The sequence below is a fragment of the Rhinopithecus bieti genome, unplaced genomic scaffold (genome assembly GCF_001698545.2).
Source record: "Rhinopithecus bieti isolate Rb0 unplaced genomic scaffold, ASM169854v2 scaffold_25740, whole genome shotgun sequence".
In the NCBI taxonomy this organism is placed as follows: domain Eukaryota; kingdom Metazoa; phylum Chordata; class Mammalia; order Primates; family Cercopithecidae; genus Rhinopithecus; species Rhinopithecus bieti.
In genome coordinates this window covers 589,049-606,833 of record NW_016811705.1, presented here as the reverse complement: position 1 = coordinate 606,833, position 17,785 = coordinate 589,049, and the positions used below count along the sequence as shown (strand labels likewise).

At 37.4% G+C, this 17,785-nt stretch overlaps 1 protein-coding gene across 3 annotated transcripts in view; it reads right to left on the bottom strand.

The window, feature by feature from the left end:
• Positions 1-211: 211 nt before the first annotated feature.
• The window catches only part of BTAF1 (B-TFIID TATA-box binding protein associated factor 1), a 105,970-nt gene continuing 88,396 nt past the window's right edge, over positions 212-17,785 (bottom strand). For 2 of the 3 annotated variants that reach the window (XM_017894702.1, XM_017894703.1), the window contains exons 31-38: positions 17,449-17,590; positions 17,229-17,359; positions 14,819-14,944; positions 12,330-12,482; positions 6,290-6,501; positions 4,454-4,613; positions 3,917-4,087; positions 883-2,417 (exon numbers count right to left, since the gene is read on the bottom strand). In XM_017894702.1, the coding sequence (XP_017750191.1) occupies positions 2,274-2,417; positions 3,917-4,087; positions 4,454-4,613; positions 6,290-6,501; positions 12,330-12,482; positions 14,819-14,944; positions 17,229-17,359; positions 17,449-17,590 (1,239 nt within the window). In that variant the 3' untranslated portion in view covers positions 883-2,273. Of the gene's footprint in view, positions 2,418-3,916; positions 4,088-4,453; positions 4,614-6,289; positions 6,502-12,329; positions 12,483-14,818; positions 14,945-17,228; positions 17,360-17,448; positions 17,591-17,785 lie in introns of all 3 variants that reach the window. The other variant, XM_017894701.1, reaches the window with a different exon arrangement.

Sequence of the window (17,785 nt, the reverse complement as noted above, 5' to 3'; positions counted from 1 at the left end):
GAAACCCAAATGCTAAGACTAATAATCTCTGAATCTGTATTTAAGTTTGCTATTTCCTATCATAAACACACAAAAACCAAGGGAAATAGTACAATGGATATCTATGAACCCAAATCCCAGTTTAAAATAGTTAACATTCTATCAATCAGGCTTGTTTTATTTCCCACACCCATACATTGAAAAAAACAACTACCAAATCATCACATCCATAAAATTGACAGTTCTTTAATATCATTCATTACTCAGTTCAATTCTCCACATCTCTTCATTATTTTTAAGATGTACTACAATGACTGGGTCATTTAATTGAGAATACTTAGTTCTTACCTGTTTACGTGTTTTCCTTTCTATGGAAAAGTTGGAATGTGTGATTTACTATTTCACAACTCAAGATTATTTTTAAAATGTTACAGCCATTCTAAGTTTTCCTGTCAGCCCTGACTCCTGTTTCCCATTCAGAAGCAACCACACATCATTTTCCTAGTCATCCTTCTAGAAATACACACTTTTTTATTAAACTCTTAGAAAGTTTAAACAGCCTAAACATCTGACTTCTAGCTCTGACATTTCAAATTGGGAAAAAGTACTAATTTTTGTGGTGTGATTTCTTTTGCCCCTTCATAGCCCTTTAATGATATATTGCTCTGTACTTATTCTTAGAAAATATCAATTACCATGAGTTATGTTAAAGAGCTGGTTTATGGAACTAGCAAATAAATAGTTAATAAAAAAATATTCAACTCAAATATACTGAAATGTTCTTCTACATAAAGTTTTGAGTTAAAATCCTAAACAATGAAAAAAAACTTGTACACCCGAATAATCTTTTGCTCTTTCTAGTGACCATTTCCTACAAATAACACACAGTTGCATATATTTTAGAGTTTCAATCTTATATTTATTCTCTTGTGGAATGCTAGGTTTAATGTTATAGTATGGTTGTCAAAGCTAATGAAATGTGACAAATGTCTAAATGCTGCAGAACAGTATAATTTTAATTAAACAAAACACCTGTTATTGTACAGCTGAGGTCTGATGGTTGTTAAACTGATGCCTATGTGTATGGCCAGCCACAAACCTTGGGGATGTTTATTATCTGTACATATATATACAAATATATCCCATACATATGTATGCACACAGGCATGTATTAATTTATGTGTGAAACTTATAAAATTATATATACAAACACATACATGCACATCTATCTACATATACCTACCCTCACCACTGAGTAATCAGCCTCATGCCCAATTATTATTGCTGCCCAGTATAACTACATGATTTTAGTGCCAATGTCAGGCACCTTTGTGGGTGCAGGATAGGTACATCTATGCATATAGATATGCATATTCATGTATGTTTGTGTATATAAAGAAATTATCTCATCTCTCCCTTTTATGCTTCAGCCATGCATTACTACAACAAACAGTCTTTCCACCATAGGTGTTGGAATTCTAAACAGTGTAAAATCTACTTCTGGAAAACTGTATATGTTCATAGTTACAAAAAATATATTATTTATATGATTGAAACCTATTGAGTACATATGTTATTTGAATCTGGCTATACTGTAGCCATTAGATAAATTAAAAAAAACCACCCTCTAAATAGGATGTTATGGTAGCCTTAAATATACCATTACCTGTATTTAGGATAGTTGATATTATATCTTAAAAGTTGAAAAAATGATGTTAAAGATTTGAAAAACACTATGCATCTGCATTAAATATATAAATGTTTCCACCAAGGGCCCGATTAAATTCATTGTCTGACATTTTTATGTTCTAAGACTGACCAATATCATAGTCATTATTCTTATATTCTTAAAATTATGGCTCATTAAGGCTTTTATAGAAAAAAAGCCCTATTTTAAATCAATTATAAAAACAAGTTCTATTTAAAAGAAAAAACATACACAAACACTAAAGTACTCATGGATATCATCCTGTACAAAGTGACTAAAGATAGGAGGCCTGTTCCCAGTAAGAACACCTCCTGGTAGCACAAATAAACCTGGTTTGGTTCCTCTGCTCTGCAGCTTTTCAGCATGTAAAATTTAAACCATTTCACATTAACATTTAAATTTAATACAGTGCAAATATTTGAGAATAACTTGTTTCCCCCAGTGAAACAAGAGCCAGCATTATGCTGAATATTCTCCAGATCTATTTACACATTGAGTTAAAAGTTCACCATAAACTTAGAAATTTGCTGAATATCAGCAGAAATGTAACTGAACTAGCAGCAATTGCATTTACAATATTTGATAGTTACTTGAGAGAATGCATAAAATTTTCCAGGCTGTACTCTGAATCATACTGTTCTTGATCCCAAAGATCACTCAGGTTTTCAAGAATTGATTTCATACTTGCTTTCCCAGAAGTAGAGGTGTCAGCTTTTTCTGCTTTGCCATCCTTAAGAAAAATTGGCAAAAAAAATAAAATGAGAGGTTAACTTCACAAATTGTACTTTTATTTAAAATCACACTTGTTTCTAATACTACAATTATTCAACAGAATTGAGTACTTTAAGTGATGGGGAAATTCATGATCTCCAAACATATTTATCTGTCAGTTTCTTATTTGGAAAGAACTTCAAAATTATGGAAGAATTGTAAGAACATATCAAAGAACTTATTTGCTTTATCAATCTCTCTCACCATTTATATATGTGTATGTATATATGGATGTCAGAAATATAGTTAGATATCAGTTTTTTCCCTTAACAATTTGAGAGAAAGTTGTAGACATCATGTCCTTTTATCCTTTGAGAGGAATCGGCATGTATTCCTAAGAACAAGAATATTCTCTTACATAACCATATAAAGATCAGATTAAGGAAACCTAACACCGATATGAAAATGTTCCAATATATAGTCTGTTTTCAAATTCTGCCAATTATCTAAATAGTGCCTTTTATGGCAATAGGCCATTTCCCTAAAACATCCCTCTGAGCCCAGTTCTACTCACTGAAAGTCACCCATAAGAATATTCCCTCAAACAGAATAAAAGCTATTTGAAGACAGCTATGCATGTTTCTTTGAGCCTTCTTTTTTCTATGTTAAACATGTCTCATTCTTTCAACTTTATCTTGACTTAATATGACATGATTGAAGAACCTGCCTCCATTCTGGCCACCGGGGACCTAATTTGTTACCATTGAAAATGTAGCACCCCAAACTAGACATATTTCAAATGTGGTTTAACATATACATAATATGGCAGAACGATTTTCTCTTACTTGAAAGTACACTTCTGTTATTACAGCTAGTTTTAATTTCATCATATAAGGCTATTTCACATCATAATTTATACTTAGTATGCAGTGGATTTTCTGAACCTATATAGGACTTTAAATCTAACTATATTGGTTTTACAATATTAGACTCACTAATATTTCCAAGTGGTGCATCCTTTTGATTATAGATTGTTATCTGATGTATTAGTTCCATCATCTGCAATAATAATGGCTATTATTTATTGAGAATCTCCACTAGATGTCCTTTCTGACTGCTTACATATATTATCTTACCTCACAACCATGTAGTAAAATAGGTATAGAAGCTCAGAGAGATAATCTGCCTAAGGTTAACAGGAGGCAGGGCCAAGAACTCTCATCCATTAGTCTTACTGACTCCAGTGATAAGCTGTGCTTAAGCAGAAAAGGACTAAGGAAAGAAACCTGAGGCAAGACATTGAAGACATCAATGGGAAAAAAAAAAAAAAAAAAAAAAAATCAAAACTTCACACATTCCGTAGTATGCTGCAGAGTTTATCTGGGAACCAAAAATTCCCTCCAATGGTGATCTCATGGATACTAAAGTGAATGCATTTTGCTGCTCCTTTAATACTTTCAACTTAGCAGTCGCAGGAAGCCTGTGACTCATTAAAGATACAACAAATTGTTTCTTTACCTTATCAAGAGTAAACAGATCAAGAAGCTGATCAGTCCCCATGCTCTGCAAACTAGAATTCTCTTGGCTAATAACGGTATTCGCTATGTTCATCTTGAATTTCTGCAACCCCATTATTTTTTCTTCCAATGTTCCCCTGGTTATCAATCGGTATACGTTAACCACACGTTTCTGGATAAGAAAAACAGTTAAACAACTGTAATACATATTAAGCTTTGAGGTTCCAACAAGTCAGAGTGTCTTTAGACTTGTACTATTTTCTACTACCTAATCAGGGTTGGATTTTTGTCTGGCCACATGAGCTCAAAATGTGTGTAGCAATCACAGAATATTAGGGATGAACAGTGATCCAGGTTTTCTTAGTGCTAGCACTCATTTAATGCATGAGGAAGTGATACTACAGAAAAGTCATCTGTCCAAGATCATAACACATGTATGTTAACACCAGAGCAAGAACTAAACCAAGGTTTCCCATCTTTTTGGGGGAGTATATTTTCATGCACAGGTTAACATCTGTGAGGTAAAATTGACTTTTACCTGCCCAATGCGATGGGCCCGGTCCATGGCTTGTAGATCTCGCATAGGATTCCAGTCATGCTCCACAAAGACTACTGTGTCAGCGCCTGTCAAATTAAGTCCCAGGCCACCAACGTGAGTGGTAAGTAACAGAACGTCTATAGATGGGTCATTATTAAACCTAAAAGATAGATAACAAAAACAAAATTAGTCCATTCCTAAGTCCTATAACAGAAACTGTTAAAATAAAATTAAAGAGCACAAATGAAAATGCTGCTTTAAAATCCACAATAGGGATACTTATGTGATCATCTGAGAAAAATATCCTCCCAATATATATAACGTTTTTAGCAAAAGAGAGCATTCTAAAGCTAGTCAGGAATTTCATAAATACAAAATAAGGCAAACTGCATTGAATTTAGTAACATCAGTTAAGGACTAACTTGCAAAAATATAATTAAATGTTAATTATAATTAAGATAAACCCAACTACGAACCTTTAAAGTATGGGGACAGAGAAAAGTATGAACAGGCTAGACTTTCATTCAGGGAAGACAGAAGGTGAGAGTGTTAGGGTTGCTACTTTTATACTAGTCCTAGAAGACACTGACAAAGGATATCTAGTAACTTCTAGGAAAAAGAAAAAACTAACATTAAAGATGCAGCTATCAAGCTATGACTTATTATCCTTACTACAAGTCAAGCAATAGGCTTTGTATTTTATATGCATTATATGCATTATTTTAATTGTTACCATAGCTCTATAAGGGTATTATTACCAATATCCCTATTTTAGACTGAGGCTGTGTGAATGATAAACAGGCCCAAGAGAACACTGCTTAAATAGCAGAGTCAGGAGTCAAACCTGAGCCTGTTGGCCTCCAAAGTCCTTTCCTGGGGTCTCTAACTTTATTGTGCCTAATGATCTCTTAGGGATGCTTGTTTTTTGAGACAGTCTTGCTCTGTTGCTCAAGATAGAGTACAGTGGCTCAATCTGATCTCTGCTCACTGCAACCTTTGCATCCCAGGTTCAAGACATTCTCCTGTCTCAGCCTCCAGAGTAGCTGGGATTACAAGCATGTGCCACCACACCCAGCTAATTTTTGTATTTTTAGTAGAGAAGGAATTTCACCGTGTTGGCCAGGCTGGTCTTGAACTCCTGACCTTAAGTAATCCACCCACCTTGGCCTCCCAAAGTGCTGGGATTACAGGTGTGAGTCAGCGCGCCCGGCTGGGATGCTTGTTAAAAATGCCTGCTCTTGAAGTCAGCAGCTTTGGGACTAAGCAGAACCTAGGAATCTGCATTTTTAAAAAAGCAACCACTGAGATTTTTAAAAGTAGAGGCTGCAGACCACATGTGAACACTGCACTCACCAGTTCTGCTTCCTAGCTGGGCCAGATTCCAACTTGTTCTCAGTGCACAAACAGGAATTAGGATGGAGATTTTATCTAAGTCATTTGTTTGGTTCCTCTCACCCTAATCCTCCCAAAAAGGTAAGGAAGGGGGAAGTAGTCATCCCTACTGTTGGTTGATGCCTTAAATTTCTTTCATGCTCTTCAGAGTGCTTTCCTATTATAGTCATACCTTTTCATATACTAAACAAATAATCTATTCGATTGTATTTCTGTAGTTCTATATATAAAAAGGGGTTTATTTGGGGTGGATTAAACAATTAAAAAAACACATTTGCAGATACTTAGCCAATGAAAATATTTCACCGGGCAAACTTCTATGTAAGTAAACAATTAAAAAAACACATTTGCAGATACTTAGCCAATGAAAATATTTCACAGGGCAAACTTCTATGTAAGTAATAATATATTTATTTACGAATAAGAGTCTTAGAAGTCACGTACCGGGAAACAATGGAATGCCTCTGACCAGGAGGTATGCTGCCATCTAATCTCAAGTAAGTGATAGAGGGCAAGTGAGGTTTGAGGAGATCATGCTCTACTATATCAAGCATGCTTTTCAGCTGACAGAAGATCAGGATCCTGTGCTGGGCCACAACAGACTCTGTGCCACTCTCGGAAGTACTGCCATTTCCCAAACCGCAGTCCAACAGCAACTTAGGAAGAAGAAGAAGAAAAACAAGAACAACTACATAAGTGTTCAATAACAGTAGATAAGCAATCTCACTGTGACATTTCTCTCTGTGGCAAGAAAAGGTTAAATGTACCTGAAATCTGGAAAGCAGATTAGCACTTTGGGCTGCAATCTGTCACCCTGCAGCACACTGAACTAGTTTTTGAGGTACTCAGGCTTAGAGTTCCCTGATCACCTCTTCAGAAGTTTTCATTTAATTTTTTTTTTTATAGATTCAAGGTCTCACTATGTTGTTCAGGCTGGTCTTGAACTCCTGAGCTCAAGTGACCCTCCTGCTTTGGCCTCCCAAAGTGCAAGGATTATAGGTATGAGCCACCACGCCCAGCCCAGAAGTTTATCTAATAACAAAACTACGTTCCTTTTCCTCAATCCTTGAGGCTAAAGCCTCAATAAATGTTTATTGAAAGTAATGACAAAGAAGATGCCATAGGCAAACTGGTTCATAAAGGGTTATTCAATAATGTATGAAGAAAACAATGGAGTAGCCACATTTGGCAGAAAAAATTATAGAAAAGAAGCATTTAGCTAGATTTGGATTCTTTTCAAGAGAGCTTATTACTCTATCTGTAGACCAAGATCTTTAATGGCAGAAACCACACTTTGCTATAGATCATTTATACTTATTCCTAAAGTGGTTCGGTGTCTTGCACACAGCAAGTACAATAAATAAATGATTGAATAAAACCCAAGAGAATCATGTTTAGATCAATTTGACAAACAGTATACCCAATAGTACTATTCTTCAACCATAGTATTTCAGGTATTACTGAACTCTGTTCAAAATCTAAGAGCTGGCTGGGCCAGCAGTGGTGGCTTATATACCTGTAATCCCAGCACTTTGGGAGGCCAAGGCAGGCAAATCACTTGAGGTCAAGAGTTCGAGACCAACCGGGCCAACATGGCGAAATCCTGTCTCTACTAAAAATACAAAACAGCCAGGTGTAGTGGCATACACCTGTAGTCCCAGCTACTTGGGAGGCTGAGACAGGAGAATTGCTGGAACCCCGAAGGCGGAGGTTGCAAAAACAAAATCTAAGATCTTTTTCTTTATTGGAGATGGAGTCTCCCCGTATTGCTCAGGCTGGAGTGCAGTGGTGTGGTCTTGGCTCACTGCAACCTCCAACTCCTGGGTTTAAGATATTCTGCTTCAGCCACCAGAGTAGTTGGGATTACAGATGCCCACCATCACGCCCAGCAAATTTTTGTAATTTTAGTAGAGATGGGGTTTCGCTATGTTGGCCAGGTTGGTTTCAAACTCCTGACCTTAGGTGATCTGCCTTGGCCTCCCAAAGTGCTGGGATTATAGGCATGAGCCACTTCACCGGGCCAACCTAAGATCTTCATGCAGGATGCTTTCTCCTTTCTACTAACAGAAGCTACTCAAAAAAAACAAAAGCTCTGATAGGAAAGATAACCAAAACGCCATCCAGGCAAACTCCAAATTCAATGTAAAACACTTAGGGTGTTGTACAGAAAAGGACCCTGTTTTCCTCAGAAAGTCCTCTTTGTAAGGTTGAAGTTTGGAACTTGGATTTTGGGAGTCTTCCCATCAGTCCCTAACTGGTAATGATAGTTTACTGTGCCTAAACTATTGTGCAAATAATACGATTTAGGCTGAAACCTGCCTTCTGAGGGTCTGGAATTTTGATCCATGCTAGGCAAAGGGAGTATATGTGACCAGCAACCAATAAAAACTTTGGGCACTGAATCTCTAATAATCTTCCCTGGTAGACAACATTTCACATCTATTGTCACAATTCCATGCTTGAGGAAGAATACATGTTCTCACTCTTCTACCTCACAGCCCTTAAAGTTTGAGATTTTTATTATATAGTAGCGTATGGTATACAAGGGAGGCATTCCTCCAAATAAATAAGTCTGATCGATGTAATTATCCCTACATCTTGCCCTTAAATCTGCGATCAAATTACTATTCAAGCTGTTTCTTTTAAAAAGTCCTATCTAAGGTGTCTCAGGAGAGACGTGGCTGTGTGGTACCCAGTATAAATAATGTATATTGGCTGGGCATAGTGGCCCATGCCTATAATCCCAGCACTGTGGGATGCCAATATGGGAAGACTGCTTGAGGCCAGGAGTTCCAAACCAGCCTGGGCAACATAGGAAGACCCCATCTCTAAAAAACAAAACAAAATTAGCCAGATGTGGTAGTGCACACCTGTAGTCCTAGTTACTTGGGAGGCTGAGGTGAAAGGATTGCTTGAGCCCAGAGTTTGAGGTTGGAGTTATGACCACACCACTGTACTCCAGCCTGAGTGACAGAGTAAGACCCTCTCTCTAGGATTAGAAAAAAAAGTGTTATAAGTGCAACTTCCTATACAGATCCCATAAGAGTTCCAGAGTGAAATTTTATCAGAATGTCTGTGTCATGCACACTCAATTACTCAGTTCCATAGGCAGCAATGTCAAAACCTTAAAGATAACCAGTTAAATTAAGGATATCCAACTAGGACTTCTCCAAGTCCATACTTCCAGACACTCTTCCTAATGTAATCTTTCCCAAATGCAGCTATCCTACTGAATATGTGGACATACCATTTGACATGAGTATTCCTGTCTGGCAGCAGAATTGATGCTTTGGTATTCTCACTAATCTATAACCCGAGTCTGCTCTGAGAGACTGATCTAGTTCAGGGCCTTGAAAAGTTGATTACTAGACTCTAGCAAACATTTACCAAGGCCATCTAATAATGGGTGTTTGAGAGGTCAGCCAACTCCCTGGAAAGCATTTCAATTTTATTTTGCCCTAACTTCAGCATAGGCTAAATTACCCGTTTTTTCAATCATTCCTCATATAAAATGGCTTCTAGATGTTTTACCATTTTGATCTTCCACTTGTACTGGTCAAAACTATAAAACTCAAAATTTGGGCCAGGTGCAATGGCTCACACCTGTAATCCCAGCACTTTGGGAGGCCGAGGTGGGCGGATCACGAGGTCAGGAGAGCAAGACCATCCTGGCTAACATGGTGAAACTCTGTCTCTACTAAAAATACAAAAAAAAAAAAAAAAATCAGCCGGGCGTGGTGGCAGGCACCTATAGTCCCAGGTACTCAGGAGGCTGAGGCAGGAGAATGACGTGAACCTGGGAGGCGGAATTTGTAGTGAGCCGAGATCGTGCCACTGCGTTCCAGCCTGGGCAACAGAGCGAGACTCTGTCTCAAACAACAACAACAACAACAACAACAAAACAATAATTTGTTCTGACTAGTATGAAATACAGTGAAACTACGATGCCCTCATTTTGGCCATTATATAGTCATTAATCCCAGCCAAGATCCTATTAGTTTTATTTACTGGCAACTAATTCACACCGTTCTTATAGTGAATTTGCCATCAAATCAAACTCAACTTTGCCTCATATAAAATATTTGCTAAGACTCACAAAGTCAAAATACACCTAAGTGTTTTCTTTTAAAACTGATTCTGCTTATCTCTGTTAAATTTCACCTACAGTTTTAGTTCATCATTACAGCCTCCTGGAATTTTTCATTCTAGCTTTGGGAATATTAGATACTTCTCCCAGCACTACTTGCTGATAAACATGTTTCTATTAACAGATTTTTAGAAAGCAAGTAAGACTTCTCTAACTTCACAGCACAGACGTACTTAGATTTAAAAAAGAAATTTATCCTTTCTGAGACAGAACCTTCACTCTGGCTGAAAAGAACCAAGAAAATGGAAAAGAAGGCTAGTAGAAAAGTCTTCCATGAGGACAGCCAGAAAAAATCTGGGTCTCTTTAAGTTGCAGACTTTCTAAGCATCTTAATTCAAGATGTGTCAGAGTGACAAGCATACTCTAAAATAAGAGATCAATTTAAGCAGCAACTGCTGGGGGGAAAAAAAAAACCTGTAAGAGCCTATGTATAATTCAAATATGAATGAAATTCAATTTTTATTTGAAAATAGATCTAATTAGAGGATTCCTTGACTAAGTATATCTTACAGCTTTACCTAATACACTAGCTATGTTAGGAAAACCATGAACATTTTATATAAAGACCTATACCACAGTTTGGTCAAACAAGAAAACCATTCCTTATATCTAAAGGTAACAATCATTCTTCAGTTTTGTGGTGTGAAAGTCCACAGTCCATTTTACGTTTAGTGATATAAGGATATATATTTGGATATATATGCCAGATACACTATTAGATAACATTTTCCACACTTACCTACGTGGAATCTAAAACCTTCACTCATTAGTTGTTCTCAATGAGCTTTAGGCCAGAATAACTACTGACCGCAAGCTAAAACAATTACTAAGTCTAGATTTTACACTAAAATCTTCATTTATAAGGGTAGTTAGAACTAAATGGCATTAGTGCTAACATTTTGGTGCTTGAAATTGTTTCTCTTAATCTTTTGAAATCTTAGAATTTTAAAAAATTCATTTTTAAAAGCAACACCAAGAGAGTGACATCAGCAAAATGATAGAGTATGCAGCTCCAAGTAAAATAAAGAAATCCACATCAACACATTATAAACTGTTGAAAGACAAAGAGAATCTTGAAAGCAGCAAGAAAAAAGCAAATGATCATGTAAAAGGGATCTTCAGTAAGATTAACACCTGATTTCTCATCAGAAACCAGAAAAGACATTATCAAGAAAGTAAAAAGATAACCTACAGAATGGGAGAAAATATCTGCAAATCATAAGTCTGATGATAAGGGTTTAATATCCAGAATATGAAGAACTTCTCGGCAGGGTGTGGTAGCTCATGCCTATAGTCCCAGGGCTTTGGCAGGCCCAGGTGGGAGAATCGTTTGAGGCCAGGAGTTCAAGACCAGCCTAGGCAACACAGTGAGACCCCATCTCAAAACAAAAAACAACAAAACAAAACTTTTCAAACTCAACAAGGTGAAATACTCCAATCAAAATGGGTAAAGAACTTGACTACACATTTTTCTAAAGAAGATATGGAAATGTCCAATAAGCACATGAAAAGATGCTCAACCATCATTAGTCTTTAGGGAATAGCAAATCAAATCCATAAGGAGTTATCACTTCAGACCTAGTAGGATGACTATAATTAAAAGAAATTAACAAGTGTTGGCAAGGATATGAAGAAACTGGAACCCTGGTACATTGCTGGTGGGAGTGTAAAATGGTATAGTCATTGTGAAAAAAAGTTTGGCAGTTCCTGAAAATGTTAAACACAGAAATGCTATATGACCTACCTATTCCACTCCTTAGTCTCTAGCCAAAAGAACTAAAAAGGGTAACTCAGATAGATACTTGTAAGCCAACGTTCACTGCAGCATTATTCACAATAGCCAAAAGGTGAAAACAACCCAAGTGTCCACTGACATATAAATGGATGAATGAAATGTGGTATATCCATAAAACTGACTAATGAACAAACCGCAAATGACAAATATTTTAAGAGTCCACTTAAATGAAATATTTAGAACAGGCAAATTCATAGAGAAAATAGAGATCACCAGGGGCTAGAGGAAGGGAGAATGAAGAATTATTGCTTGATGAATATAGAGTTTCTGTTTGGGTGGTGGAAATATTTTAGAAATAAGATAATGGTGATGGTTATATAACATTGTAAATATAATGCCTCAGATTTACACATTTAAAATGGTTTAAATGGCATATTTTGTGCTGTATATATTTTAACCACATTTTATAAAAGCTGTATCAAAATTTAAGCAAATTTAAAATAAATGGTAAACACAGTAGTAATCTTTAAGAAAAGCAAATTTACCAAGAATTTATATTCCTGGGGTACAACACACATTTAGCACTTAAAAGACATACATACTTGTTTTAAAGCCGAGAGCTTAGGGGCATGTTGAATATCATGTAGAGAAGAATTCTGAACTGCCAGTTTTTCGGTAGTGGTCTTGAATTCTGGATGTTGAGGAGTTAAGACTAATGCTGGATGGTTGCACAGTTTGCGTAAATACTGTAATGCCTTTAAGAGGAAGAAAAAGTACGTATGAGTCAATTTCGCATATCACAAATATTTTTTACCTCTGTATCTTTCCTTATGCTATATTTCCTGTGCTGTATAGAATGCCTTTCTTCCTCTTCTTGCTTGGCAAACTTCTACTCATTCTTCAAGAACCAGTTCAAATGTCTCATTTGAGATTCTTGTGCAGTTTATATGCAGACATTTACAACGCATATAAATTGTACTGTTTGTCTGTCTCCCCTACCAGACAATGAGCTTCGCATGACAAATTGAGCGTCTTGTTTTCTTTAAAACCCTTTCCCAAAGTACCCAGTAATGCAGACAGATGCTTCTGGAATCAGGCATCATTTTGGACACAAAAGCTGCTCAAACTTCAATGAGTATAAAAATTTCTGGCCAGGCACGGTACCTCGCCCCTATAATCCACCCTGCACTTTAGGAGGCTGAGGTGGGTGGATCCTGAGGTCGGCAGTTCGAGACCAGCTGGGCAACATGGTGAAACCTTGTCTCTACTAAAAATACAAAAATTAGCCAGGCATGATGGCATGTGCCTGTAATCCCAGCTACTTGGGAGGTGGAGGCAGGAAAATTGCTTGAACCCTGGAGGTGGAGGTTGCAGTGAGCCAAGATCATGCCATTGCACTCCAGCTTGGGTGACAGAGCAAGACCTGGTCTTTAAAAAAAAAAAAATTCTTGAGAACCTTATAAACCTGAAATTCTGATTCAGCAGATGAGAGGAGAGCAGGGAAGGGGAGCTAGGTGACTGTCTCAAGTGGTTGTATTTGTGAAACAGAACCTTATATGGTCTCTTCTCTGATTCAGCCATACTTTCTCTTCTGCCTCTTACTTGGCTTAAGATTTGGGTCTCAGCCTTGGCACAGAGTTGTTTTATTAGTAAGTTCCATTGGCAAGGCTCAAGACAGTGCTGAGCACTAGGATTAAAAATTGTGGGAGAGGCCAGTTGCAGTGGTTTGCACCTATAATCCCAGCTACTTAGGAGGCTGAGGAGGGAGAATCACTTGAGGTCAAAAGTTCAAGACCAGCTTGGGCAACATGGCAAGACCTTATCACCAAAAAAAATTTTTTTTAATTAGTCAGGTGTGGTGGTGTGCACCTGTAGTCCTACCTACTCAGGAAGCTGAGGCTGAGGATCGCTTGAGCCCTGGAGTTTGAGGTTGCAGTAAGCTATGATCCCACCACTCCAGCCTGGGCAACAAAACATGACTCCTTCTCTTAAAAAAAAAACAAAAGAAAAAACTAGGTCTTCACAACTACCTTTTCCGTCTTCTATCTTTAAAAATACTACAGTACTTAATCTATTGGCAGGAGGTTTTCTGTGGTGGACTATTCAAGAGGGAAAGCTAAAGTGACACTTGCCACCTCTTTTTGTTATTCTCTCAAGCATATGAGGCATGATCTGACTTGAGACTTCTGTACTTTTTGTATCCTCTGCCTGGAATCACTTCCCCCCCATACACCTGCGTGCTTCACTTACCCCCCATACACCTGCATGCCTCAATCCTCCTTCAGATCTTTGCTCAAATGTCACCTTCTCAGTGAGGCAGTCCCTAGCCCCTCAATTAAGAAACCACAACCTACCCTGGACTCTGATACACTATAACCACATTATCGGTTTTGTCTTACACATAATATATACCTAAGTATTTTTCATCTCTACCAGGGAAGGAGTCTGTTTTATTCGCTGTTTTAAGTAACCCCAGAACTTTGAAAAATTACTGCCATGTAGTAGGTGTTCTAATATTTTCTGAATAAAAAAGCAAAAGATTCTCTATTCTAAAGCCCTTCTTTTCAGATAATATACAAACATATATTTCATTTTATACATTTAATTTTAATATAAAGTGCTTACTAATATAAAGGTAGTATTAAATAGGTATTTTAACTTATTTTCAAGAATATATACATAATATTGAAACAAAATACATAGATCCATATTTTATTTTCCATATAAAAAGTGCCTCATTAAAATTCATTCTTCAACATTTAAAAAGTGGAATGGGCCAGGCGCGGTGGCTCATGCCTGTAATCCCACCACTTTAGGAGGCCAAGACAGGTGGATCACTTGAGGTCAGGAGTTTGAGATCAACCTGGTCAACATAGTGAAACTCCATCTCTATTAGAAATACAAAAATTAGTCAGGCGTGGTGGCGCACACCTCTACTCCCAGCTAGTCTGGAGGTTGAGGCATAATAGCTTGAACCCAGGAGGCAGAGGTTGCAGTGAGCCGAGATCATGCCTCTGCACTCTAGCCTACACGACAGAGTGAAACTCCATCTCAAAAAAAGAAAAAAAAAAAAGTAGAATGTAATCTATACCTGGAATACATGGCCTGTAGCTTTCAGCTTTGGTTTTTCAGTTTCTTCAGAAAGTGCAGCTGAAGAAACTGTTTCATCAACATCACACTTGGCACGAGACTTAGCAAAATCTTCATAGAGCTGAACCTGTAAAATGGCCCCCGTGGGAGAAGTTTAAGTATATTTATTTTCAATTGTTTAAAACACATAACTAGCAAAGGCCAGTAACAGTAGTAATTTAAATCAGCCCTCATTAATGAAAACAAATTGTGATATCTCTAATTCACTACAGGAATTACAGGTTATCCACTCCATCTTGGTAAATTCCTTTAAACTACATTTAGAAAACAAGTATGAACGCATTAAGTTGGGCTGCTAAAATATGAAAAATACAAGTCAAATGGTCCAAGACTCAATTTTTCTACTGTTCAGGAAAATAAATACATTACCAATAAAAGAAAATCCGAACCCTTAGCAGTAAATGAGAAAAATCTTCCTTAAATGAAATTACACAATCAAGACCCTGTATGTATGTTTCAGGACATCAGATTTTACAAGAATGTTACTGCTAGCCTAAAAGGGGAACATATGTCAAGTTTTAAAGCACTACGCTGGGGTCTGGGTTCCTACCTTGTACAAGCTAAAATAATGTGAAAGAAAAGATAATCTAGAGAGCTAAAGGACAGAAATCAGAGAATACAAAATCTGTGAATGCTAAACAAAGACAAAATGCCATTCTCTTTGGAGCTCGCTTTCTCTAGATTGATTACTTACATGTGTTTTATGCCTATGTTATAGCACCACAACCAGTAAATCACCACAGATTTTTTTCACGTGACATCTTTACTGTACCTACTTTAAGAAGTCTTAATTTCATTACTACAAAAATATTCCTTTCAAGACACATTAATTTTTGCAAATGAAGGAAGGGGAACCTGAGAGATGAGGCAGATAGTATAGAAGAATCAAAGAACTCTCAACTTCTTATCCTGCCCAAGTTGAACAGATGAGATGAATACCTGCTAACAGGTTAACCATCTATACAATGGAGGGGGAAAAAGTACGTTTCTGGGTATGTATATCTCTTATTCATTTGACCATAGTGAATCAAATCCTAATAGTAAGATAGATTGACACATACAAACCTAAAACATAAAAAAATTTTCAAAGAGAAAATTCTGACCCCCAGGCCACGTCTTACTAAGACAAGGAACAGTTTCCATGTAGCTCCTTAGAAAAGTACAAGGAAAGGCTCACAATAAATTCCTTTAATAATGGTCTTTATGTACAAAATCAGAACTGTGCAGAAGGCAAAATTTATTTTGAACATTTTTAGGTAATGAAATAATACTTCAAAGGGAATGAGTGAGGTCCCACTGACCGAGGTTTAAAACTCAGCTCTGATATATAGTCATGCACTACACAAGGACATTGAGGTCAACAATGGACTACATATAAAATGGTCGTCCCATAAGATACAATATTGTGTTTTTACCATACCTTTTCTATGCTTAGATATACAAATACAATTGTGTTGCAACTGCCTGTACTCAGTACAGTAACATGTTGCACAGGTTTGTAGCCTCGGAACAACTGGCTATACCATCTAGGTGTGTGTAAGTACACTCTAGGATGTTTGCACAATGACAAAATCACCTAATGATGTGTTTCTGAGAAATCACTCATGCCATTAGCACTGTACAATTGTGTATTAGCTCTGACTGTAGCCGAGGTAGGTAACTTTTCTGAATGTCACTTTATTTGCAAAACTGGGGATTAATAATACCTATAATGTTGTGAGGACAGCCTGACAACATTCAGAGGCAGATTTTTGGCCTTTATAAACATTGGCTTGTTTCCTTACCAATTTAATACCTTGCAATCTTTTCAATTAACTAGACACATAAGAAAGCAACTATAGGCTGGGACGGTGGCTCACACCTGTAATCCCAGCACTTTGGAAGGCCAAGGTGGGAGGACCGCTTGACCCTGACCCTGGGAGTTTGAGACCAGCCTGAGCAACACAGCAAGACCCAGGCTCTACAAAAATCAGAAAATTAGCCGGGCATGGTAGTATGTGCCCGCAAGTCCCAGCAAGTCCCAGCTACTTGAGAGGCTGAGGCAGGAAAATCACTTGAACCCAGAGGCTGAGGCTGCAGTGAGCCATGACTGAGCTACTGTACTCCAGCCTGGGTGACAGAGTAAGACCCTGTCTCTTAAAAAAAATTTTTAAAAGCAACTATGATACTGAATTTTGTTTTCATGCTATATTCAAAATGTATACACTCAAACTTATATCCACATCATTTAGGCTTTATCTGCATCTGATAAAGCCAAAGGCTAAGCCCCTTTACTCAATAGTTTTGTGGCTCATACAAAACGATCTGCTAATAAACATACCACTAACAATGATAAACACGAGATTCCTAACCTGGAGAGGACTAAGAGTACAATAATAGTCTTGAATAATTTTAGGTGGAAGATCCTGCAAAACATCTTCTTTCATTCTTCTCAAAAGAAATGGCAGTACTTGGCGGTGCAGCGCATCCATAGCAAGAACACCTGTTAATAGTTAAGAGAAAACGGCTTCAAAAAAGTTAAGAATAAATTATATTCACTTACACAGGGTTATAATTACATCTCTTTCATACCTGCTTCTTGCTCTCGACTGGAGCTTCGAGCATCCCTACTTGCTAATATAGGTTTACCATATCGAGCAGCAAACTGGCGTTCAGTACCCAAAAATCCTGGCATGAGGAAATCGAATAATGACCACAGCTCCAAAACGTTGTTCTGTAAACAGGAACACCAGTTATCTTTCGTACTGGGATTATTTCCTTACAACTACAAAAAATACCAAAAAAATTTAGCTGGGCATGGGGGCATGCACCTGTGGCCCCAGGTACTTGGGAGGCTGAGATGGGAGGATTGCTTGAGTCCAGGAGGGAGAGGGAAGGGAGAGAGGGAGAGGGAGAGAGAGGGAGGGAG